A 27,869-nucleotide genomic window follows, 5' to 3' on the forward strand; every position below is an offset into this window, starting at 1 on the left:
TCATAGTTTGTTTATAGTTGTTTTCTGAAAAAGTTCTTACTATGGAAAAAATTATCAAGTTTTCAATCTCCTTCAGCCTGTGCTTTGAAGCAGTTAGAATGTGAGCGGAAGGGTGAGATTTTTCAAGACCTCTTCCTTTTTATTGCTGTGCATGTACAGTAGCAGCTTCCAGATTTCCCATTTTCTATCACCATGAGCACAAAAGAGCTGTTGCTGCAGACAAGATCAGATGTCATTTGGTCAGTTTTGTCTAAAGGGTCTTATGTGATGTCCCATCTAATCACCACCTCCTTCCTTGCTCCATTTTGGAGAAGGGCAGAAGGGCAGCCATGAGCCTTTTGGATGCCCATGAGATGGCATCCAAAATTCCTATCAGTCAAAATAAGGCTTATCACAGCAAGAAATGGGTTAATGATTGTATCTCTACTTCAGCAAATGCTCAATAAAGAGGTAGATTAGTAGAGATGAAAAATTTATTGCAAAAGTGGCACAGTATTATGAAGAACAAAATTATTCTATTGAGCAGCACTTCTGTTACCATAATCCTAACAATAAACTCTGTTACAATAATAATAGCAGAAAAACTAATTGCAGCAAGGACAGGACAAATCTTTTTTAATCCTCATTGTCATCTCAACTAAATCCAAACCTATTTGTATTAACCTTTGCTGACAGAGTCACATGATGAACATAATTTCTAGTAATTTACCAGCAGTAGATCTAACCTTTCTTCATCAAATATTCATAAAGGCATGGTTCTCAATGATTTTCTGTCTCTTTTCATATTTACAGCTTGTTGTCTTTTTCCTTTTTACTATAATTTGAACACAATTGAAGTCAGATGGAATTAAAATTGAATTGCCTTGGTGGCTACAGTACCTTAAAGCAAAGAATAACTAATTGAAGTATCTTATAAGTAGAGATCATGCTGTACTCTGATGGGACTGCATTAAATACTCCACATGTCCTTGCCTTTTGAGGGGGTAAGAACTCAACCCAGATTAAATGGGATCAGTTCTTGTCACTGGCATAACTGTTTAGTGTGTGTGTCATGCATCTACATAAACACACATGGAATTGAAAGTATGAACTTTTACTGGAACCTTGAACAAGGTACTTGAGTCATGAAAAGAAATGCTCTGGGCTTCATTCCTTATTCAAGCGTAAATAAGTCTAACCATTGCACTCAATTTAATTATGCTAGTGTAAAACTGATATAAAGGGTTGGAGATAAATCAATTTGATTAAGGCAGTGTAGAACTAGTATGAGAGCTGGACTATGCATCCTTTTCCTTCTAAGAAGTTTCAATCTGAATTGGAGATGAGTGGGCAATTCTTGAAACATCCTGTGCATCATGCCATGGACAGAAAGTGTGCCTGCAAGCAGCTGTAATAGGCTGTTCAGTATCACTGTGCTCATTCTCACCAGAATAGATTGTGGATAAGTGGAAACGATATGGTTTAAAATAAGCTAAAGCAATGTTTTTGCAGTAACCACAAGGTGTATAGGTGCTTTGCTTTCTTTTTTTCTTCTTTTTTTTTTGTCTTTTCCAAATGCAGTGCTTTTTAAATAACCATGCAATGCAATGCTTATTTTGTCTCCATCACCTCAGTGTTTGGTTCTGGTCGCACACCAGCCAGGAACTGAGCTGTGAAGACCTCACTTAATGGTTCTCAGGTGTGGCTGTTGTTCTTCTTATGAGCAGTCCCAACTGTCTGATGAGATGAGCTGCTGAGAGCCATCAGCTCCCATTTTCATCACTGAGAACTGAACATTCAGCACCTCCTAGCTTTAAATCTTTATAAAACACAGAGTTCTAGCAGCTCCTAAGTAGTAAGATATTGCTGCAAATTAATGAAGCAAACATCTGAAAGATACATTTGTCATAACTTTTATTTTGGGGGGAAGGTACAAAGGATTCTGTTGTTTGTGTCAGGTTCGTGTACAGCAATGACCATATGAGTATTACTGATGAAAAATACTTGGGTTTTTTGCTCAAATCGGTTTTCATTGATTAAGGTGTGGGTGAAAAGGCATTAACTGCCATTAACTGATATTTCAGCACACTTTTTTTCTTTGCCTATGGCATGCTGTGTAGGCTTGTATTCTGATTTGAAAGTGTATTGCCAGTTATTACCAAATTAAGATAAATTATTGAATGGTGAGAAGAAGGAAGTAGTATTAGGCTGATGAGAAGGAAGCCTGTCCAGTGGATTAGGCACTATACTAAAATTACTGAAGTTAATTCTGTTCTTGACTAGTACAGTCACTGATTTCCCATGCATTGAGAGCACATTATTGTGACACCAGAAGGGTGAGGTGCTTGGATGGAGCCATGATGAGGGCATAGAAAGAACTTAAATGTGCACTGAAAGCAGACGATCTTACAGGTAAACACCATATACTGAAGCAGTTGCTATGCTTTTATTGCAACATGAAGTCTTTGTTTTAAATTTGATGTATTTGAAGTTAGGTGTGGAGGTTTTATAGAATTTATTAATTGAAACCAAGTGAAATACTATGGAAAAAATGCAAGAAAGCTGTCTTGGAAATAGAAAAAGTTATTTAAAAAGGCATAGAAAAATATATAGAGCTGTTCCTTCATTTCAACTTTGTGGAGAATTAAAGCTAATTGTGTGTATTCAGTTATTCTAGCCTTTGTCAAAGAAAAGCTCTTTCTATATCCGTAGTAATTATGAAATTAAGAGGAATTATTCCATAAATGAAATATATGCATATTTGAATGCTCATAATTCAATTGCTAATTTGCAGAAATAAAATTTTTAAATGAGTAAAATGAAAAGCTATCTCAATTCTCCACTGTTTTAGGATAATGCTGAAATACATACCATTATTTGTATATAATTAGAGCTTTAAAATGGTTGTATAGGCCTTTAAATGAAACTATTTTATAGAAATGTGTAAAACTATATTTTTCAGGTGACAACTTTTAAGCATTACAGACAAAATGTTTATAAACTACATAATTAATATAGTGGCATTTTTAGGTCTGATATTGGTTCTGATTGCCTGACCTCACAGCTTGGTTATCTTTAGATGTTCATCCAGCTGAACATGTTAAACTACAGACTGTTTTATAGAACAGAAAGCCAAACAATTAAACATAACTAAATCGTCTCAGCAGTTCATGGTTTATTCTTTACAGCTCAGAAGACTGCAGCACCATGAAGTTAGATGATATGCCCAGGTCATACTCAAATTTGGGAACAGATTGAGAAGTTACACAGAAAGTCTTTAAAAGGAAGTTTGTGCTCTCTCACCATCAATCAGTATTTGCTTCTTTCTTGCAAATTGAAAAAAAAAATAATAAAATAAAAAACACCCCTTTATTCATTGTTTGCCTATACTGTAGAATTCTACTGAGAAAATGATAGTGAAAATACTGTAATTTTACTATGAAAAACACAGGAAGAGCTTCACAGGACTTTTCACAGAATCATGGCATAGTATCTTCAAAGGGCTCGTGGCAAATACAGGAGGAACCAAGTCAGTCACTTGTGCATGGGATGTAGTAGAGACAATCTAAAACCAAATATTCATGTGGAAGTGCAGGTTGCAACCTAGAGATTCACCCCCTCTTTCCCTTGTTTTATCAGGTTCTGACAGTCTATAACTTTACTGTAGCCAGTTGTTGGTGCAGTGACATGCTCACCAGTCTTCTAATGCAGGTTGTTAATCATAATAAAGATAAACATGAAAACTGCATTGAGTTCTAACACCTTTCATATTATATGTGTAATTTGTTTACTGCAGTGAGTTGATTATGTTTTAATAGGTCAAACTGCTTACTCTTACGGGTATATGAGGGAGGATTCTGTACAGGGAAAACACACAGAGTTCTTAATCTATGCACATATTGAAAGCATGGGTTTAGTCTCTGGCACTTGGTTACAGGTTATTTCCAAGAACGCTTCCTGATGATGGATTCCTTTTGCCTGATTTATGGCAGTCTAAAGAAACAAGACAATTAAAGTTACTTTGCCAAAGTTACACTCTTCTCTAGCAGACAGGAGTCTTGACATAAACTTTGACTTTAGACTGTCTTCATATTTAGAGAATTTGTGATTATCAATGTAATTATATTGCTTGTGGTAATTCCAATAGACAGTAATGAACGTGGCAGTAAGTGCAGCTCAGTGCTTCAGAAGAATTTCAGGCCATTCATCTTGTGTCACACTGCATCCAAAAAGCATGAACAACCAGTTTGCAATCTGCTGAAAAACTGGTCCTTCCATCAGTCCCTTGGCAAGGGCAGCAGGTTATGGGGACTAATCAATTGGTCTTGTGGGTGGCCAGTGAGGTCTTACGGCTTCCCAAGTGACCTTGGTCCTGTAATGTTCTGTAAAGGACTGACTTTCTCTATTAATAGTTAGTTTGTGGGAGCTGGAAAGGTGACTTGTAATACAGCTGCTTTTCCTGATTCTTCCATAATGGCATTTTGAACAAGCAGATGATGTCCTTTGATTCAGTGTGACCTTGGATTTTTGGTGATTCTGTGATGCTTTGAGAGAAAATAAGTAAATAAAAATATAAACATGCTGTTTACTTACATTTTGTATATTTAATATTTTTCATAAATTACATGACAAATTGTAATATTAACTAAATATATGTGTCTGTATGAAGACCTTTTGGCCAAATTTCTTTTTACTTTAAACTTACCCCTCGCTCTAATAAGTGCAAGAGAATGGAGAACATGGATGCTTTTTTTTTCCCTGCATCAGGCTTTTTCTCTCCACAGTGATGTTGGGTTCAAAGGCTAAACTGACATTTTTGAGGCTTTGACAATAGAACTCTTCTGTCTTCTTTTATTCTGCTGGAGCATGCATTCCAATTAGAAAGTATAATTTTACAGCAAGATGTATTACAAGGAACTTTAAAAGTCTTATTCAAAGTCAGCTCATTAAAGAATGGTTGTGTAAAAGTTTGAGCATCGTTGTATTTAGGATTTTTCTGTCAGCTGTTTTGACTTCTATCATAAGTTACTAAATTTTATCCTTTTATCCCTGTGCTAGCTCTGTAACTGCATGGTTTCCAGGCAGGAATCTTTTCTTGATTTGAAGGTGTCAGAAATGAAGAATATTCCGTTCCTTTAATAGTTTGTCCCAGTGTGTGATTGACTTCACTGTAAAAAACAAGCATATTTGTATTACACTTGGTTCTTTTTCAGCTTCCTCTGATAGACAAGAGAACTCTTTCATACACGATATTTTCCTTCAATCTATCAGGTTTAAATCTGATAAGTGAAGCAAATTGAGTTAGTCATTATCATGTGTTTTCCACCTGTCTCCACAGTCTCTTTTCTCTGCTTTCTTCAGTGTACTTCTACAAAGCTGAAAACAAGGCTATTCCGTGTTACTCTCATATTTGTCTACCTAGTGAAATACAGAAGGATTAGGTACTATTGCTGGGAATTCATTTTGAGTTGTTTGAGATAATATCTACTTTGTTTTCAGATGCAGTGGTTCTGAGCACAAATTCATCTCATTTCCAGTCATCCTTCTCCCGGTCATTGCATATAGGTCTGTAGCACATTGAGTCTTGATCATTAAGTGACCTCACAGGTCTAAGTCCTGTCCACATGATTGTAACCATATCAGTCTCTCTGCTGTCTGCAAAATTATCATTGGTGATCATTGCCATTTACTTTCAGAACACTGATGAAAATCTGACTAATACTGGCCACCATATCAGTCTCTGGAGGAATCCCTTGTCAGGGTTACCATTCAGTAGGGATTCCCCATGGATATTTATCCTTGTGTTACTTGATAGCCATTACTTGTGGTGTACGTTCTGCTGACATTCAGTGCTGGTTGGGAAAAAAGTCATTCGCAACCAAGTGTAAATCAATTCATCCTAGTCCTCCATAGTTTCTTCTAGTAACTGAAATTATCATCTTAATGAGTTTGTCCCACAGTATTTGTTTTCCAGAAAAAAACTTACTGATTGTCATGCTTTATATATTCACATTATCTGTCAAATGAATCCTGTACCAGATTCTCTATTGCCTAATGATATGCTACAGAGCCTGTAGATACCCAGAGCACTCCATCTCCTTTGTCATGAAAGGAGCACTCTAACAGTCTGTAATTTCCAGAATTCAAATCAGCGTTATTGGGCCACGGAGTTCTTCAGTCTGGCAAAAGTTAGTAACACAGCACAGTGGCAAACATTAACACCTCTAGGAGGCTGTATGCAAAAATGGGTATTGTTTGTGTGTGTGTGTTCAGGAGCAAGTTGAGAGAAAAATAGGTTTGAACACTGCTAAAATCTTCCTGGCACAGCCCTAGCTGACTTCTACCAAGAGAGGTTTCTACATTGGTAGAAGATTATTTGATTCCTAAAAGACAGAGATACAGAGAATAACACCCTTTTTTGTTTCATAATGAAAAATACAGAAGGCAGAACTGGCAAAAAATATTTTTAAGCCCCGAAGTTATCATAATGCAAAGGTGTTCTCTTAAAGGTATTCTAAGCCTTCCAGTTAGAAAGGTCACAAATATATTGAGAAGATGCACCTGGTTTAAATTATGAGGCAAATGTAAATGAACAGTATTTTTCTAATATCTTGTAAGGAAGGAAAAAAAAAGAGGATGAAGTGCATGAACATTCCTCAAGGGCTTGAAAAGAAAGAACCCGAGGTTACAGCGTGATTTCACCAGCATTTCACCCTGGCTGTGCAGACAAGCCAATATTAAGTAAACTGGACCTGGTAAAGTCATTAAGGCTTGGAAAAGGGAGATCAAACTGACAGCTGTTATCAGACAGTAGCTAAGCCAGGCCTGTCACTGCTTGGGCAGGCAACAGTGTCCTAGATGCTCAGTAGCGGTGAAATGCTGGAAAAGCTGAAGTGAAAGTGGAAAGAACAAACTCTGTAGGAGAATGTCTAAGAAAATGGGGGTTTTTGTCTTCCTGAGGAATGTCATTAACTTCCCTAGATGCTCCCACTGGCACTTCAGTAAGCAGGATTTAAGTGTGAAATTTCCCTGTAGAACTTCACGTATCTGAGAAATACAAACTACAGATTAATAACTCTTCAGGAGCACTTAAGAATGGAAAAAAGGAAAAAGGACACCTGCTGTGTGAACTAAAATGAGGAGGATTATATAGCTATTGCCAAAACCCTTAAAGTTTACATTCATTTCTTGGCATTAAGACATCTTGGAGTAATGGCATTTCAGGAAGGAAAAAGGTGAACACATACTTCACATTGTAGATTAATATGATCACAGCATTATTTAAAAAAGCAAACTGAGTAGGAGGGATATTAGGTCAGGTGCATACTCAGGGAAGGAGTGTTTCTTGTAACTCAAGAAGAGAAGAAATTTCATCAGCAGTTCATTGAAAGGAAGCTCAGATGGCAAGCAATAAACTAGGAAAAATGGAGTCTGAAATACAACATTCCTAGACAAAATAAAGCATATAGAAGGCCAAAATCATCCACTTTTCTTAAATTTTAAATAACTGTTCTTTAGCAAAGACAGAATGAAGGAAGACAAATGAAGTAAGTCTCTTGTGCAAGAAATGAAATGGATACTTTCCATTAGGTTTCATGAATCTGCACAAAATATGGAGGGATGGACAGCTGGTGGCACCTAACAACAGAAGATTTCTGTTTCCCTGGCCTCAAAAAATGACACCATTATCCACAGAATTTGAACTTGACAGTGTAGCTGCTATGCAGGTTACTTGGCAGAAAGCCCCAAGAAGTTGTGCTAGTGTGTTTCTGCAGTCCTGCGTTACTTCAGATACACGTGGCAGATTCTTGCCCATTGCACACTTAATTAGAGAGAATGGGTCAGTACAGTCAGGGACTAGAGACATAGTGCAGGGAGAGGGACTGGGGTGGGATGGCTGTTTGGGTTCCCAGGAGAAGCTGCAGATAATCATGTGCGTGGATGTAGCTGTGCATTGGGCGGTGGTGCAGAGATCACCTTCTGGGCCTGTGCAGTGGATCTTTGCAACCTGTGCTGAGCCTGCAATACGTGGGTAAGTTCCACTGAGCTAAATGAGATGTAAATATGTGACTATACATTTTGCTCTGACCTGGTAGAAGATTGAATCAGGCCCTTAATTAACGAATGTAAGAGGTCTTTAGAGTTCTGATGTGATGTTTTAAGAGGAATTATATGACGGAATAATGTGAGTAACCTTGCAGGTCAACCAGCACAGCAGATGTCGGCCTCTCTTGCTAGCAAACTTCAGGCTTTGTGGCCATTTTATGATAAAGAATTGGTCAAGATAAAGCACATAAATGTTTGAGAATGAATTTGAATTAAGGCTTGCAAAAACTAACAACCCATCTGAACTACTCGTAAGGTATTGACACCATATACCTTATTATCATTGGAGTGTTCCCTATGGCAATAACTTCAAGAAGAATTTCAAGAGTAGTTGCATTATCTATTGAAAAGCAATTTTTTACTTTCTATTGAGGCAAGATAGTTTTACGAATAACTCTGAAGTTTACTCTGAAGGCCATTTCAATCGTCCATAGATCTTATGATATTATGTTACCTTCTTTCGTTTCAAATTCACAGCATAAGAAAGAAAAAGAATGACATAAATTGGATGTTAGAAGAGTTCTGAAGATAGACATCAGAAGAATTCAAGAGTAAGAAGAGAACTCAGCATTATTTGTTATTTTCCATCCTAAAGTAAAAAGAGAACAAAAGCATCAAAAGCATCAGTAGTGAGAGAGAGCTCAAAGCCAGGACTATATATCATAGTGTATAAAACAAGTGAGTTGGCACCACCAAAAGGTCTAAAGTCTTAGTCTGTGGTTCAAAGTCATTGATATTGCAGTCAGAAGGATCTTTCAACCATAGAAAGTCATATGAAGAGCTGCATGCATCTGTTGCAATGGATGTTTTAGGTTTTACCTACTAGTAGCATTTTGGTGTTCACTTGGGTTAATAAGTTTTCATGGTGCAAGGAGAGTTCAAGTCCACTGATAGGATGTTATAGATCAGAATCTTGAACTTTTTTAAGCACTTCTGGAAATAACGCCTCTGAATGTAAGCCAGGATCGGATGCATGTAGTTTATCACGTGTTTAAATTGATGGAATTCAATCATATTCCAAAAAGGAAAGTGTGTTCCAGTCTAATAACTTTAAATCATTATTCAGTCTGTACTAGAAAAATTTACTGGCATTAAAAAAATATTGCAGAATTACATTATTTCCAAAATTTTGAGTTATAGTGATGCTGAACTTTCACACAGGTTTTTTTCCCTTAATGTAGTTGAAAGCAAGTACAGAAATACATTTATTCACATTGCATTTGGGCAACGGTAATTATTTGCAAATTAAAATAGAAAAGTATATTTAACATCTCTATATAATGTTTTAAGTTATTTGAAATATAAAAGGTAATAGAGAAATTCTGAAGTCTTGTTTGGTAGTCAGAGAAATTTACTCCACTTGTAGAGAAGAAGCTTGTTTTGCACATTGTTGCCGTATGATTTTTATTTGTGGCTGAATGTACTGTAACATTTCCTGGGCTATCAACTCTATTACTCTCCCAGCACTGGAATTTTTTGGTGGTATATTTTTATACTGATTTATCCATAAAAAAATCACTGAATAAAGCAGTAGCCATGGAGAAACTCTGCAGTGGTTGAAATGTGATTAGTTAGATGAGGCTTTCTTTTTTTATTCCTAAACTCCTGCTTCCTCTTCTTGAGCCTCTCTGCCTTTCTTGTATCTCTTTTCTCATTTCCCTATTATTTGTTCCCTCCTGCGTCTGCTTGACCCCATGTTGACCTAAAGGAAACTGTGTTTTAGCCCAGAGGGTTGCACTGCTCTGATACTATTAGTTCCAAAATATGTTATAAACGTTCTGGTTGCAGGCTACAGTGGTGGTGCACAACACAGGGAAGACAATGCAGTTCTGCAACACAATAAATCTGTATTTAATTCTGTTTGTTTGTTTGTTTCCTAAGCCACTTATGAGTTTGATGCCATAGCTCTTGATGGAAAATGCAATATAAGCTTCTCTTGCATGTGTGAGTATATATGTATGTATGTATACAGAGAGAGATGTATATATGTATTTATATCACAAGTTATAGTGATAAGTAAGATCTTAATTTCAGTCTACAAATAGAGAATTAGTCTTGTAGCTGTTTGGCTTTCACATGTGGTGCTTGCTATCCATCAATCATAGTTTCTTTCTGGCTATTGGAACATGTACATTCACTGAAATGGAGCAAAGCAGGCAAGAGGTGCATTTTATTAAGAGCCTAAGAGGATCTAGGTGGTTTCTGGGGTAGGATCTCCACTTGGTGTCACTCTCCTTGATAAGCATACATCCACAAAGGAGTGTTCTCTGTAAAATCATATGTGGAGTCCTCCTTGCACAGTGGTTACTACAAACATGTAAGGTCTGTGGCTCGATTCTGATCCCAACTGCTGCCCCTTCTGGGTGTCCCTTACTCTGGTCCTCATGGAAATTGGTGGATTTTGGGGGTGAGTTGTATTAGCAGCTTGAAGGAGTGATGTAGGAAGGATTACATAGCTTTGATGCTGAAAAGATACACCCCGTTTCTGTCCGGTCTGATTTCAGGATCACGTAATACAGTTACTGTTAGTTGCATTTAGTCATGTGTCTTTTGATTTTACTTTCCTTATATAAGAGGGATTTCTCATACAGTAGTTGATTTGTATTAACGTGAAAAGGTGCCTTACGAGAAATACACACTCAATAAGGAAAATGTTTTAGCTTTGTTGCAGAAGGGCAGAGCCTCTAAATCCAGAAGTTCTTTGGTAAATGGGATTGCTTACTTTAAATGAGGTGGCATTAAATGGAAGGGCCATCCTCTTACTGTGTCATTTCAAATGTCCCTGTCTTTACATTTTTCCTTGGCTATATGACTTTCACATAAACGGAGTACAAAAGATAAAGTGAAAAAGTAAATGATTCTGGAAGCATCATTAACTTTTCAAGTGACATTCTTTTGGAAAATATAGGGTCTTTCAGAAAGATGTGCCATATGCATAGCTCAGCCCTAACTCTTCCAGCAGTCTAATACTGGCAAGGGAGGACATCTGTAGCCCCCTGGGAAGTGGGCTGTGGGGATTTCCTTTTCTCCTCTTTGTTGGTTTTTATTTCCATTTCCTTTTCCTCTCTTTCCCTGTCATTTAACGCCATTCTGCACAACGGAGGGGAGCATCTGGCCCCAAGTAAACACCCAATAAAATAAGTGGGGGAAGTTCACAGCTCCCTTGGTGCTATTGCGTCTGTCTGTCTGGTTACGGACTCAACAAGATAACCATGCATCAATTTACATTGTCCAGGCTATCTTCACAACCAGAAGTGCTTGAAACCTTATTTTAATAGAAGCTTAGATTCTGGTGAATACTATAAAATCTCTCTAAAGACTCCAAATCAGCAATTCCATCTGTGTTTCTGCAAATGTAGAGGAACAATGCCCCAGCTGATTATGCAAACAGAATGAAAATAGTTATTTTAAAAGTGCATAAAATCAATACTTTGGGGAAAACAAGTCAGCTGTGTTTATACTCAGCATATAGCAGACATTTTGTTTCTTTGTCTGAAAAAATCATAGGAAAGCAAAGGTTGCAAGTGAAATAAAACAGCCGATCATACAGAGAAGCAGAGGGGACTGGAACATTAGATGTCTCAGCAAAGGCTTAGAGGATTTTAGGTTCCTTTTGAGAGAATATAAATTATATTGAGGTTGATATATTTGTATGTTGTTTGAAGTCAAAGCCAAATATTCTCAGTACAGTGGGAATAACTCACATCCCATTGCTGATCATGAAAAGTATATAACTAAATCCATGTCTGTGGTGCTGAAAATTTCCTCCTAAATGCTGTCTCTTTTGGACTGATGGGATTTTTTGCAAGTACTGGTATGAAGAGGTGTGCATATAAATATGTATAAACGTGCTTCTCATACAGTCAGGATACATTGCTTGTATACCTATTATTCTAAAAGTAGGAAACAAAAACATCTGAGAAACAAGACTGAGAGAGAATAATATTTAGACCTGTAAGTTAAATTGGATTAAACTTCATCTTTCAGCAAATTTTATTATTTATTCAGTGTTTCTCTGGGGCATTTCCCTACCCCCTACACTTTATAGAGAGTAGTGATGTTTCTTAATTAAAAAATCAAACAAACACGGAATGGAAGCTGCCCCACATAGACACTCCCTTGTGGGAATAGGAGCTGCTCTGATTTTCTCATGGACAGTTTCTGGGTCTGTTGGACAGAGGCCACAAAGGAGAGAAAAAGCTCTGCCTGGGGAAGTCAAGTTCACATCATGCATCTGATGCCAAGACTGTTCTCAGTGCTGCACTACCCTCTACTAGATACTCCCCTTTGTAGGGGAGAGTTGATGGGCATGGAGAGGAAGGTCATTGATAAACTCATCAGAAGTTGGGTAGATTTCTGTTTATTAATTACCACACAGCAGAGATTACTATCTCAGAGAAAGGAGCTTCTTGTATCTTCTTTACTTCTATTCTTTCCACTCACAGCTGAAATGTTTCTGAGGTTTGGGGCTTTGTTTTACAATCCCCACTCTGTAGCTGAAGAAACTATGCAGTGAACCCTTATCCTTTCCCATAGTTTGTGAGCTAAACAGTTTAGAAAGACTGAAGTATATTTTGACAGATTTTAGTTAATATTGTAGGAAAAAAATATTTACAGTTAAGACAAAGTAAAATGTTCTTTAAAAATAATTTTATGAAGTTTTTCATATATTTATATGAATACATGTGAAATACATTGGTGCATCCTTGAAAACTCTTTCAGTTGAACTCCACCAATGCTTTAGTTGCTGTTATTTCAACACCGGGAGGTTATTAACAGTCAAAGTTTTTCCCATATTTACCTGATTTGCTATTTTAGTAATAATAGAAACTGACATTCTCAAGCTCATGCAACTGTCGCTGAAACCTCTTCAGTGTCAGGTTCATTGATCTCTCTCCTGCCTCTCTGTGGAACAGCGAAATGCTCTCTGAGGCCAGTGTTAAAGGTGGGCTCTGATGGAGATTCACTTTGTAGCAGTGCACATAAGGATGGTCTGGCTGTTTTCAGGCTATCCTACAATGTCACCAGTGATGCCTCAGGATATTTTAGCCAGCGTCTTCATTTCCAATGGAATGGTTTATTTTGGAGGCATAAAGCTCTTGAGTCAGTGACTGTAAACTTTAGTTCTGTGGTAAGGGCCAAATGCACCAGTGACACGAGACATTATCTACTTTTGAAAGAAGCAGACAAAAAAAGATCATCTGACATTCCAGTGAGTATATTTGTACTTCCATATTTGTGCAGCTGAGACTTTTTTTTCTTAGATTAATATTTAACTAATATAACCTCCATCCCTTCCTAAACTCAGCATTCTCTTTTCAAGTTTCTTATCTGGAAACAGACTGGTTTTGTCCCTTCTATAAATGCAATTGCAGTCTCAGCCATTACTCATGGCTGGGCACACTGTAGTTACAGCACATGAAAGAACATCAGCAGTGACTTATTGTAAATGGGACAGACTTCTTGGGAATGCACTGGGGATTAGATGTCCAAAAGAATGAAGCACTACTCTTTCCATCTGGCCACATCTCAATGCTTTTTGGGACCAGTACTTCTGAAATCTGGATTGCAAAGTCAAATATTGATGTGATTGGTTTTGTTTTCAAAAAGTAGAGTAAATCTGGGAAGGTTTTTGTTGTGCAGAGTCACAGGAGGGACAAGCATGGAACAACTGAAAGAAATGCTCTCTGCTAAGGTTGACAACTTTCTGATTGCTTAATTTAAAAAGCTAAGAAAATGTTTGGTTTAAGGTTTAGGTTGGACACAGTAACTTTCAAATCGTCTGTTTTGGCATGAAAAATTAGACATTTTGGGGTGATAAAGACAAATCATTTATAAACGTATAAAAACAACTATATTTCAATATATTTCTGTTTTCTCTATCCTTTGTTTCTTCAGTTTTTGGGGTACAGTTTTTAGGATAGAAATTATGAAAGTTAATAGCAAGTGAAAGGTTTGTTTGGTTATGTTTTACAGAGTTAAAACAAAGAGATCAGAAAGCATTCTGCCCTGAGCCTGTGCCATGATGGGACATAGTCAATGCCCATTTTCCAAAGCCCTGTTTTCCAAACACTCTTGAAAAGACCTTTGGTGACGTCCAACTGAAATACTGATATGTTGTTTCTCCTAAAATAAGCCAAACCAGAAGTGAAGATTTCAACGTTTTTTAACTATAAACAAGTTAAGCTCCAACTCCGCATGTAGATCTCACATCTTGGCTTAGTTGTCCAGAAAAAGTACCTCTGAGAGAGCACGGGGGTGGTTTCCCTCTGATACAGGTGATCCAGTGTGGAGCTCTGTCCATGAGGGATGAGAGTACCAGTGACATAATGGCTCTTGCACATTTTACTCCAATGGAAGAATTGTCATATCTTCAGCTGTGTTTGTTTTCAATTGTTCTTTGGGAACCTTAATCTGTGGTTGTAAAGTTTCACTTGTTATAGGCTACTGTGACCAAACAGGTGACTGGAGTAGAAGTAAAAATTAGGCATATTGTAATTTCTGAAATTGCTAATGCTGGAATGGGCACCCAACTGGAAAGCATCTGCTTTTCAAATTTCTCACCCCTATTCTGTTTTTTTTCCATTAATTGCATTTATCTCTTCCACCTGTTAATTTTTTCATGTAGATAAATGAAAGTTCAGTTCCTCGAATAGCAGAGGTAACTTTCAATCCTTTTTAGGGACTTTATCACGTTATTCTGTCCATGTCCAAAGGTGAGGGAGAATTTGTATTTACAGCATCAGTTTGATTTTTCACTTAGAGTTTTTCTGTTCTTTACTGAGCAAGGCAGTTTGATCACACAGCAGAACATCACATCTTGTTATTCCATGTTGTATTAGCTGTCTTAACAATGCCGGTAATGTAGCCACAATTGTAAATGGCTAAAAGAGTTGTGAAATTTCACCCAGAGAAACTATATCCAGTGTATTTTGTTGCTTCCATAGTTGTTTTTTTTTGGATGTTGTTTATTATTATGCTTACTAGTTCATGTGTATTGTGAATGGTTTCCAGAAAAGCACTTGGATTGAAATCTTGGCTCTGTAGAAATCACTGGAAACTTCAGCATTGATTTAAGTGATACCAGGTTTTGATTGTGATGCTTTCAGCAGCAGAACTGACTTTGTCATACCTGTCAATGACATACACTCTTTAGAAAAAAGAAAAATCAGTGTTGATTTATTTGAGTATTTTTACTTGTGTATGTAATCTCATCTTTTCACTGTGCTTTGCATGACAATTCAGATAGATGAGAATGCACTGCATCCTCTTGTATATGCTCTGGCAACTAAGAGTATCAGCTTAAAATTACATGGGATAATCCTAACAGTGAGATTAGAGTAACTATACATAGTTTGAATAATAGTTTCCATGCAGAGGAAAGATTTGAAGAACAAGGAGGAAAAAATCCAAACATGCAAGCGCATCTCTGTGTCTCAGATATTTTATATTAGGATTTGTGTCCACACAGCAGAGCTCTGTGTTGGACCATTAATAACTGGTGTTTCACCAGACTCATATGTGCAAAGTCACTGTGAGTTTTAAGAATGGAAGATGGTGTCTAAAGAAGTTACTGCTGTAGCTCTAACTCAGAAGAGCACCCACGTTAGCAGAGTTGAGTCATTTTAAGCGATGTCCGTATGGGTTTAGTGAATGCAGTTGGCTCAGTAGGGTGATCCAAACAGTGTTTCTACCTGGACTGTTGTTTTAAAAGTTACTTTGAAGTTCTGAATAACAGCTCAATAACACCTTTATTCTAGCACAAATAGAGGGGTGAAATAGCTCCCATATAAAACATAACAATTTCAGTAATGCTGGAGTAAGAGTGTATGGGTGAGTGTGTGCTTTTGTACCTGAAGAGCAAATTTCCCATTCTCTCTTTCTGACTATATCAGTATGTGGAGGAGATGGCCAGACCCATTTTCCTTGTCTTACCTTATGAATTTCCACGTGATCTCCATTGGTCTTTGAAGTGCCAGGCGTAGACAGCTAAATTAGTACCATCTAGGAAACAGGACTGTTTATTACCCTCTCCTCACTCTTAACTTGCCTGGGCAGTCTGAGCTGCAGATTGACCCCTATTGATCTGATTTGACTACACTTTTCTGGAGTAGACAGTGCAATAGAATTCAGAGACTCTAATTCACAGTACCTTATTTAGATTCCTATGTAATTCTTATTTGCATTAATCACATTCATCAGCAGAACCCAAGGCTGCCTCTTAGCTTATATGCATTCCTGTTCCTGACAAGGAACAAAAAGGTATCTGCACTGGAAAAGGGGTGTTTTGAATATATTGATACTTGATACTTAATAGTTGCAAAACTTAATTATTAGAAAGAAGACTGTTTTTCAAATCAATGCCTCATGCATTACTGTAAAATATATTGATTAAAAACAAAGCATAATGTTAGTCAGTCAGTAGAGTGATGCAATACTGAAATAAATTTATCCTTTGACTTTTGCATTAACCTTTTATTGACTGCTTGCATACTCATAATTAACACACACTTTAGTTAGCTTGGTTAATTTTAGCATTGTGATCAGTGTCCTCTAATGTGGCTGAGACCCTCAGCATCAAAGTGTCAGTGCAGCCCAGGGAACCATAACCAGACAAGTGTGTGTCTCAGTGAACAGACACACCTGCCCATGGAGATGTGAGCCACCTTCCAAGGAAAGTGTCATGTATTGCCATACTTAAAAACAGTCACACAGTCATACAAATGTTTCTCATCACTTATTTGAACATATATTAATAGTTCTTGGTCAATATTAATGAGCAAAGTCTATTTGGCAAAAACAGACACAAAGGGGATTAAAAATCTATGCATTTGACAGGGTAGAGGTAGTGACAATATACACTGCAACAGTAAATAACCATTCCCTTAAAAGGTTTTTTTTTTTAATTGAAACTGCCGCAGGTCTAGATTGTTTTTGTAAGAAAGCAGAGACTATGGAGTTTTGTGCATTCTGCACATCTTTAGACAAGCCATCCTTTCTATAATATGTTGGTGAACATGTATTGGCAAGGTGTTGCAGCTAAATTGCTCTGAAATATGTCGTGGCAGTTTTTTCTTTTCTGCTGCAGATAAGGTATTGAAGGTGCCCCTTGATTTGGCACCTGCTCTGTATCTCAGAGCTTGTGTGATTTCCACTCTTTACACATTTTGTACATGTGACTTACACAGACTAGTTCTACTCTCTTTTGGACATTTAACTCCATTAACTCAAATAATAGTTTTTCATTGATATGGAATGCCTTAATTAACTTATAACATTATAAATCTTGGTACTTTCCCACTACCACTGTAGTTTGATGTTTGCACTCTTCCCCACAGAAATACTCATAGATTCTTTTGTATTTGAGAAAAGAATTTCTGTTTATCATGAGTTATTGTTGCTAACTTATGTTGGCTATCAGATACGAAAGAATTTGAAATAATTCTGTGCAATCATCTGTGCCTTTGATTGTTCTGCTTCAGTTTAAAATATTGCTATCCTTTTGCAAGACCTTCAGCTCTGTTCCACTGCTACAAATTTAAGACCACTGTAGGAACAACTTCTCCTCCAGCAATTTTTTAAAATCAGTAGTAATATACTCATCCAGAAGGTCTGTTCTTGCACCCTAATTCTGAGTCAGAAAGCACATCTTTGTATGGCTGTGTTCAAGTGAGTGCTATTCAGGTGCATTGCCTAATGAACTCCCAGGTGGTGGTGACTGCTTAGAGGTCAGCCCTGTACCTTCAAATATGAGCAACTTGAGTTGGCTTTGATGTCAGCAGAGCCAGCACAGGGACTGTAATTTTGGTTAAAATAGATGATTCACAAAATGTTAAATTATTCTGCTGTTCTTGCTAGTACAAAGCGAAGCAGTAGAAATCCAACAGAAAGACAAAGGAGCTATGGGGTTTCTGAACTTGGAGTTTTACATCACTGCTTTCCCATTTTTGTGCTTTTACAGTATACTGTCATCAGACTTGAACAACAACACTTCCATTCCTGTAACCCCTCATGTGGAATATGCTCTGGCTAAGACTTCCCAAGTGCAGGATTGCCCGGAAGTTCAGGTGCATGCTTAGTTGTGAGGAGACCTTTCAGCAATGGCTCTGCTGGTAACAAAAGTAGAGAAGGGAAAGTAGCCTGTAGTGGCTCATGGGCTATCCAGCCTCAGCATCACCCTGACTGCTTCCCCATTTACAGAAATACAAATGCCTAAATGTGAGGGAAGAGCTGGTCAATCCATTTGTGTGACAGAGCAATGGGAAAAAAAATTACATGAAAGTTAAAAAAAAGGCTCTGAAATGGTGAAGAAGCTAAAAGTTGACATGACTTTCCTCTCAGTGAAAACTGTGTTGTCAATAGCAATGTGTGTGAGAGAAAATGTTTATTATTATCATAAGCAGAATTTTGCAGACCACATAAAATGTCTGTAGTACTTACTGGCTAAGCTTCCTGGTTTGTCATCTGCAATAATCTCTAGATGGTTAATTTATCTACTTTTAGATCAAAATGCTTAAACTGGACTATCTTATACCACCCTCCAAACAGATCATATTATTTTGCGCCGACACAGAAAATAAAGCAAGATTTTAAAAGTCTTATAGAGTTATGCTGTAATTAGTTTCAGCTTCCCCTGCATATTAATTTTCTCCTGTTCCTTTATATAATTTGGAAAATGTCTTCCAAACATGATGGCACAATCAGTAAAGTACCTCTCAGAACTCGTACACTAAACTGCATTTGCTCTAACAACTATTATAAAACAACCAGCAAAACAAATCCTCTGTTATTCTGTACAGTGCAGCTTATCAATGCAAACAGTTTAATATTTATGCTAAGAGGATTGTCACAAGTAGCTTCTGTTCCTTTAATTCTTGTTTTAAATAAATAATGAGAACATTTAAACACATTATGCTTCCCAGGGCCCTGAGGTCGGCTAATCTTATTATTTATGAAGTGATGTGCTACATAATAGTACTTAGTGCATGTTAACAGATGCTATTATCAGGGGCTGATGTGGAGAGCTGAAGATATATTGGAATGTTATGTGTTAATACTGTCCTTGCAGTGTAATGTACGATGGATTGAGTGCCCAGGATGCTGGTGCAGCAATTAACCACCCACCAACATGGGTGTAAAGCTGAAGTATGTTTTCTCATGGGGATTACACTGCTATTAATAATTCCCAAGAGAAGAAGACATCTTTCATTTGGCAACAGTCTCTTCCAGAAGGTCAATGGTGTGGACAAGGAAGTTGCATGTGTCGGTATTTTTAGAGTTCGTTCTACAGAGAGTAAAGACACATACATGTTTAAAACAACTTTACAATTCTCACAATTATGTGCTTTACAGAACACGAATTTTAGAAAGTGTCTCACAAGACATAAAAGTGTGTTTCTATGTTTTGCTTGTTATCTCTTTGAAGAGCTATGTAGACCTGCAGTATATACCAAAATTATGGTAATACTCAGCATTTTATTGTGTCTTGCCCCATTGCAAACTTTAACTGTTTAATAAACAATGTGCAAACTGTTTTAGGGGAAGGGAAAAGAGAGGGGTAGAAATCCTCCGTGAACTGGGACAATGTTTTTGATGCAGCATGTTGTATTACAGTCTAATCTTTGGAGATATAATGGTTGCCACTTATAAAACTTTCCTCTGCAGGCTGCAGTTAGTTGAATATTATAATTAAACTTCACTAGTATTGATAAATAATTCATTTAATAAAAAACATTGTAATTTAAACATTTTCTCTGGGGACTAGCATACACTAACCTCTTAATTTAATTTTATTGAAGTTTTGCCCACCTATTCATCATTGGAAGTTGTTATTAACCTCCATTTCCATTTATCTTTATAGAATTTTCTCTTTTTATATTGCCTTTTTCAGACCTAAGCAGGTTGATACACTTGTAAATCTCCAGAATCTACAAAGCTAGTCCAGCTTCTTTAATATTGTTTAATCTATCCCCCCTGACCTTAATGCAGTAAATTCAGTTTAATCTTTCTCAATAATCTAGTAATACATTGGAAACTGGCAAACATTTAAATCTGATAATGGTTTAATCACATACTTTAAATAGCAGCTGAGATAATGAAAAAATAATTCACCATATAAAGGAACACTAACTGAGTTTTCTCTGTGATTGGCTTTTTAAGAAATCCCTATAGAAAATACAAAGCCTATAACAGAAATCAACTTCACGGGAAATGAGCCATCCATTTGGTCAGAAGATGTCGTATTTCTTTTTTATTATTCTCTTTCTCTTTGAATTAATGCACAAATGTATCCTCGCTGAGTATTCAGTTTCTTGATACAGTTTTACTTAAGTAGTTCATCTGCTTACCTGTCTTTTCAGATGCCAGTCAGATGCAGCAGAGAGCTTGCCAGAAGACCAGAAACCAGAATGTCATCCCTTCTGGACAGATGATGATGAATGTAATATGCCTCTGCCATATGATCTTGAAGAAGTAATTGCTTATCTACAAAATCTTACTCAATGGATAGAATAACATGTGACCTTCCAGCCTACAATTATTGATGCTCATCATCTGTGGAGAACTTTTGTAGTTGAACATAAATCTTTTCAGCTTTATGATTGCTTTATCATGTGTTATTTTATATGTCAATGCCGGTTTTACCAATCTTCACACAGTACCTTAGTTACTGTCTCATAATAAAAAAGACCAGCCCCCAAATTTATAGAAGCATGTGTTCTTTGAGACCTGAAGTCCAGAACACTGGCCTTAGTTCTCTCCCCTTTTGCTCTAGTTCCGTTTGACCTTATGGCCCAGGGATATCTATCTTTCACAGAAGCACAGAATGGGGAAGGTTGGAAGGGGCCCCAGTGGGATCATCTGGTCCAACCTCCCCAGTCAAGCGGGGTTGTTCCAGAGCACGAAGCAGGATTGCATCCAGACAGTTTGTGAATATCTCCAGTGAGAAAACTCCACACCCAATCTGTTCCAGTGCATGGTCACTGCACAGGAAAGAAGTTCTTCCTTATATTCAGGTGGAACTTCGTTTGCATCACTTTCTGACCATTGCCTCTTGTCCCATTGTTGGGTGCCACCAAGCACAGCCCTCACACCCCCCTTCAGATATTGATAGATATTGATAACACCCCCACTCAGTCATCTGCTCTCGAGGCTGAACAGATCCAAATCACTCCACCAGTGTGTTCTCACAGGTTCCCTTGGTGTTTAAATTTCAGCTTCCATGAATGCCTAGGACTGCCTCTGGTTTGGTGGGTTTGAGCAATACAAGGTGTATCTCACACCTCTGGCAAAGCAGACTTCATGGTTTGGGCATCCTAATGAGAGGTGAGGTTGGGGTGAGCCTTCAGGAGATATTCAAAATAGAGCTGTGAGTTCTTCATCCACTAACACAGAGGGGCAGGAGATGGAGGAGACAGTCCTTTATGCACTGACTCCTTGTTAGACCATTTTTTCAGATGAGAAACTCTGGAGGAGCGTCCTAACACAGATCCCAAGAATTTCTTGCTGTTTTGTGTCATGACAGTTGAGTAGTACTGGGAGAGATTTCCAATGTGAATTTACACCTCCTGAGCTTCCTGGAGTGCCCAATTGAGTTTCTAAGCATTATTTTGTTTTCTGCATGTTGTGAATCCTATTCTGAGGCCAGGTTTCCCACTGCATTGCCTAAAAGGTTGATGGACCAAAAATAAGGCTTTCCATTTGGGTTGTTAGGTCTGCTGATAGTCTACATTTAGATTATGTGACATTTGGCATTGCAGCATCTAGTGAGACTTATGAGAACAAAACCAGAAGACTATGAGAAATGAAGCTGTTTGTGAACTGTTTTGTAATAATGTGCTACAAAAAGAGCAATTCTCTGTTGGATGATACACATCACTCCTGAATGACATAGGGAATTTGGTCTGGCTAAACTGCTATTTTAACTTGAACTGGTGTACCACCTTGCCACAAAAAGCAGAAGAAAATCATTGCAGCAAAAAAGCACTCAGGGTCTATTACCACTACAAAAGAAGGCAGTAAGACTCAGAGCTTAATGTTGCCACCAAAAAATGAATATACCTTCTGTGTTAATCTGCTGTTTAAAGTCATTGCTGAGGCCAGGCTCACCCAGAGCACACCACCATTCTGTACTGGCAAAGAGCTCTGTGTGCAGATGAGGCTTGTACTGCCGAAAACTGTACTTTTGACAGTCTAACCTGTGCCAGACCTCCCTGGAGCTAAAGAAGCTGTGCCAGTAAAAATTCAGTTTTAGTGGTATAAAAACTGTGTCCACACCTACCAGCTTTTGCCAGAACAATTATATCAAGGAGAGACTGTACCTTGTAACAATTTTGGCATAGCTGTGCCAGCACAACTATAAAGACCTGGATCAAGTGTTTTCATTGTAGTCCTGGGTTTCTGTGAAAATTGTTAGCCACCCTGTAGAATGTAAAGACTCTCTGAAGAATAAATTATTATTTAAAGTAGGTTTGATTATATTATTACCTTGACCCACACATTTACCTATTGTCTCTTGTGCCACAGATTTTATAACATTTGGAAATACTCTTATGGCCATAACTTTTTCTTTCCCGCACTAGCTAAAGCTGGCTTTACCAGTGGGCAAATAGCATGTATTTGGATTAGTGCCACACTAAACACTGTTTACTTTGGAGATCACTTAAAGAAAAGCTAGTTGAAGATGTGAGAATTCTGCTTTTGAAAAGGGAGTTCTCAGATACTGCTTTGGAAATGAGCAATATGAATTCAAACAAGCTAATGATGTAACACTGTTAACACAGTGTTTGAGGGAACTGTTTATGCTGTTAATATATGATTACTTTGTGTTTAATTAAGCATTGCTAAAAACCATGGGGATCACAGTATTGAAAGGAATCTGGCCACCACAAAGGGTGGACAAGGCACGTCAGTGTTGTGGTTTGTAGGTGAAGTGGAGGCATAGCTATTAAAAATGATCAGCAAATAATTATTTCCAGCAGCAGTAAAAAAGAAAAACAAACAACAAAAAAAACCCCACTATTAGGAGGCTTCTGGCAGCAAGGATAGAATTTTAAAAATACTTGTTACCAGGTCTTGCCTGTGCTTGAAGATTTAAGGTAGTAAATTAGCTGAACTTGTACTGGTCCCAGTGCAGAAAGATAGGACTCATTTAAGCCATGGATGGCAATGACACCAAAAAATGAACACCTCTGGAATGAATAAGACCTAAGATTCACTGCCAAAGTACCAGTAATCAAGTGATTCAACAGGATTAATGCTCTGTGCTGCATTCCAGTCTCATCATCTAAATCAGTATAACTTGATTGAGTTCAGTTGAAATGCAGAAGTATCAGATGATTTCATATCTCCAAAGCCCACAGGAGTTGACAGTAAAGACATGAATAAGGTTGATGGAACTATTTGAAGCGCACAGTAATGCCAAAGAGTACCCCAAAAGGAGAACACAGTTCAGGATAAATATATATGAAAAACCTGAGAGATCAATTGTAAATTATTGCTGTGTTGAGATTATTTACTAGAAGTAGACAAATACCTTGAAGTTTTCTTTATTTTATTCAAAAGGTTATCATTTAGCTCATGTTGCAATGAAACTTTACCAATACACTTACATTTCAGCATTAGATAACACATTTCCATTTCACATGAGCTGGAAGACACAGCCTCTAATGAACGTTCTGTGTATAGCAACTGTTTGCCAAGTCTGGATGCTCCAGAACCATGAGGACAAAGGGCAAGTTTTTTCAAGGAAGAGGTGAGAGTATAAATTAACTTCTGACATTAAATTCAGTGATTCTTTTTAGATTGTGAAGTTCACGACTTTGCTTGCATTTACTTTTCACCAGCCATGACTAAATTAAGGTAGAATAATTCACTTGCACATGTGCACCAGGCTAAATGGATTGCAGGAGATACAGATCTCTTTGCCTGTCTGCACTTGCCTTTAGACAATATTCATTAATTTTACAAAAGCTACTTACTAAACATGGAACCAATACAAATGAAATGCTTGAGGCAAGGGCTTTCTATTAAAAATCTGATACAGAGTTGGTTTTACACTGATAGAAAGAAAATGTTGGCAGAAAATGAAAAACTTTTATTGTTTCCCTAATTTGGGGGATGAAAGATACAGACTGTTTTTAAGTATTTGATAGAAAACTGCTGTGTTGTGCAATGTAATTAGAAATATTTTTATAATGCTTTGTTCATATCTCTGTATATGAAAATACTTTATCCCATAGGTCCTTTCTTCTGTTGAAAATGTTATGTGAATAAATAATATTAATCTCAATACAGTAGCTTTGAAAGGCATCATACTTATTTTCTAAGCTTCACAGCATGTTCTGATTATATAAAGTGTAAATAAGAATGCCATAAGTAATAATCACCAACTGGAAACTGTGCAGGATGAGGAATATGCACCATAATAAATATCCATATCAGTTGTCTCAGTTGGGTAGAGCATGGTGCTAGTAATGCCAAGGTCACAGCCATTCATCCACTTAAGAGTTGGACTCAGTGATCTTTGTGGGTCCTTTCCAACTCAGAATACTCTGAACTCTGGATCTCCATCCAAACATGGTTTTAGGTTCACTGGTAATGGTGCAAGATGCACTATAAAATCATGCTCTAGGGCAGATTCAGGGATTCCATTGACATAACAGGAAATAAAGAAATTAAAAGGTTACTACAATCCATCATGAAAGGTGACTAAAATATTGTAGTGTGTTAGGAGTGAACATTGCTCCTTTCTCATTTATTGCAGAGCTGTTCCATTAGTCCTGTGTCATGCAGTGGAGTTTGGGCTGTTGTAATGAATTTAAACTGATGTCTAACTGGGTTGAGAGGAGGGGAAGAGAGATGAGATGCACATAGAATCATAGAATCGATTGGGTTGGAAAAGACCTCCAAGATCATCGAGTCCAACCCTTGGTCCAACTCTAGTCCATTTACTAGATCATGGCACTCAGTGCCACGTCCAATCTGTGTTTAAAAATCTCTAGGGATGGTGAATCCACCACCTCTCCGGGCAGCCCATTCCAATGCCTGATTACTCTCTCTGTAAAGAATTTTTTTCTGATATCCAACTTAAATTTCCCCTGGCAGAGCTTAAGCCCATGCCCCTTTGTCCTATTGCTGAGCGCCTGGGAGAAGAGACCAACCCCCACCTGGCCAGAACTTTCCTTCAGGTAGTTATAGACAGTGATGAGGTCACCTCTGAGCCTCCTCTTCTCCAGGCTAAACAACCCCAGCTCCCTCAGCCTCTCCCCATAGGGCTTGTGCTCCAGTCCCTTCACCAGCCTCGTTGCTCTTCTCTGGACTTGCTCCAGCACCTCAATATCCTTTCTGAACTGAGGGGCCCAGAACTGAACACAGTACTCAAGGTGTGGCCTCACCAACGCAGAGTACAGGGGAAGGATCACTTCCCTGGTCCTGCTGGCCACGCTATTTTTGGTACAGGCCAGGATCCCATTGGCCTTCTTGGCCACCTGGGCACACTGTTGGCTCATGTTGAGCTTCCTGTCAATTAGTACTCCAAGGTCCCTTTCTGCCTGGCTGCTCTCCAGCCACTCTGTGCCCAGCCTGTAGCGCTGCAGGAGGTTGTTGTGGCCAAAGTGCAGGACCCAGCACTTGGCCTTATTGAACTTCATCCCATTGGAATCAGCCCATCTCTCAAGTCTATCCAGATCCCTCTGCAGAGCCCTCCTGCCTTCCAGCAGGTCGACACTCCCTCCCAGTTTGGTGTCATCAGCAAATTTGCTGATGATGGACTCAATCCCCTCATCTAAATCATCAATAAAGATGTTAAACAGGACTGGACCCAACACAGACCCCTGGGGAGCACCACTAGTGACTGGCCACCAGCTGGATGCAGCTCCATTCACCAGCACTCTCTGGGCCCGACCCTCCAGCCAGCTCTTAATCCAGGAGAGGGTACACTTGTCCAAGCCATGGGCTATCAGCTTTTCCAGGAGTATATTATGGGAGACAGTATCAAAGGCCTTGCTGAAGTCCAGATAGACCCCATCCACAGCCTTCCCCTCATCCACCAGGTGGGTCACCTGATCACAAAAAGAGATCAGGTTGGTCAGACAGGACCTGCCCCTCCTAAACCCATGCTGGCTGGGTCTAATCCCTTGTCCACCCTGAAGGTGCTGTGTGATTGCACTCAGGATGAACTGCTCCATAACCCTGCCAGGCACGGAGGTCATGCTGACAGGCCTGTAGTTGCCAGGGTCCTGCTCGCAGCCCTTTTTGTGAATTGGGGTGACATTGGCCAACCTCCAATCATCTGGGACCTCCCCAGAGAGCCAGGACTGTTGGAAGATGATGGAGAGTGGTTTGGCAAGCTCTTCTGCCAGCTCCCTCATCACCCTGGGATGGATCCCATCTGGTCCCATAGACTTGTTAGGATCCAGCTGGCTCAGTAAGTCAGTAACTATTTCCTCCTGGAATACAGGAGGGCTATTTAGCTCCCTCTCCCTGTCTACCAGCTCCAGAGGCCAGTTGTCTTGAGGGCCACCTGTCTTACTGGTGAAAACTGAGGCAAAGTAGGTGTTAAGTACCTCAGCCTTCTCCTCATCTTCCTTAACTATATTTCCCTCCAAGTCCAACAGAGAATGGAGGTTTTTCTTGCCCCTCCTTTTGTTATTAATGTATTTATAAAAGGACTTTTTGTTATCCCTAACTGAAATAGCCAAATTTACTTCAAATTCGACTTTTCTTTCCCTAATTTTTTTTCCATGAGACCCAAGGGATGTGCTTTCTCAAGGCCACAGCTTTATTAAGCGAACTCATATGGGAGTCATTGAGCTGTAACTTGTACAGTGCAGGTCAGGATCTCTCCCTTAATTGTTACCACCTGGTACAAAGTTAATGTTGGCTCTTTAAACCCATTCCTGCCCCTGACAGCTGGTCCTCGTCTTTTTGCTACGAACTGACCACTCTCTACTCACACCAAAGTTACAGAGTTAGGAAGGGTGTTTGTTCCACTGCAGCAACAGGTGTGAGAAACTCATCACCAACTTCATCCTCCACCTCTGTCCGACTGCACCTCCATGGACTCCACAACATCTGTTTCCCATTTGAGATTCAAGTTGCTGCAGCTCATCTTCTGACCTATCCCGGGACAGTGAGGTGCCAAGGGGAAGGATCAGACAAGCACAATGCTGTTTGCAGTGAGGTTCCTCATCCAGAAAAGACACCCACTGCACTCCTCACAAAGAATGAATAGCTCAGCACTACACTAACCTAGCACTAGAGGAGGGGAGCTGCTAGGGAGTGATGAAGGACTCTGGCTAAACCACCAACATTCGATGTTTTGGAGGACTCCTAACCTGCCTGATTCTGGCTATCACCTCCGCCCTACCTGTACAGGCAGAGGCAAGCTTGAATAGAACCACTGTTCCCTTGCCTGTCCAGGCTGACTCTTCACCTTCAATGTGGCTGGGCCTGCATCTTCATTTACATTCATCTGTCCTCTTCATCTTAGCCTGGGGGCATTCATTGGAAAAGAGAACATAATTTATACAATTGCAAGAGACTGTACATAGAAAGGCTGCAGAACTGGCTGAATAACATGTAAAATAAAAGCCAAGAAATAACTGATAAAATTATCACATTAAAATGCTGATGTTTGGGCACACGCACTTCACATATGTCATGGAAACTATGGCTTATCTCCTTGTTGCTTTAGAAACAATATTCATAATCCAAAAGGACATATTATACTATGGTTTATATCCTCTAAGTCTCCACTGGTTTTAGAGGGCTTGTCCATGATGACT

General features: G+C 38.6%; 1 protein-coding gene across 3 annotated transcripts in view; it reads left to right on the forward strand.

The window, feature by feature from the left end:
* The window catches only part of FTO (FTO alpha-ketoglutarate dependent dioxygenase), a 232,843-nt gene extending 208,476 nt beyond the window's left edge, over window positions 1-24,367 (forward strand). For all 3 annotated transcript variants that reach the window (XM_071567363.1, XM_071567365.1, XM_071567364.1), the window contains one exon: window positions 20,445-24,367. In XM_071567363.1, coding sequence (XP_071423464.1) covers window positions 20,445-20,598 — 154 coding nt within the window. In that variant the 3' untranslated portion in view covers window positions 20,599-24,367. The remainder of the gene's footprint in view (window positions 1-20,444) is intronic.
* The last annotated feature ends 3,502 nt before the right edge of the window (window positions 24,368-27,869 follow it).

Source organism: Pithys albifrons, chromosome 12 (genome assembly GCF_047495875.1).
Source record: "Pithys albifrons albifrons isolate INPA30051 chromosome 12, PitAlb_v1, whole genome shotgun sequence".
In the NCBI taxonomy this organism is placed as follows: domain Eukaryota; kingdom Metazoa; phylum Chordata; class Aves; order Passeriformes; family Thamnophilidae; genus Pithys; species Pithys albifrons.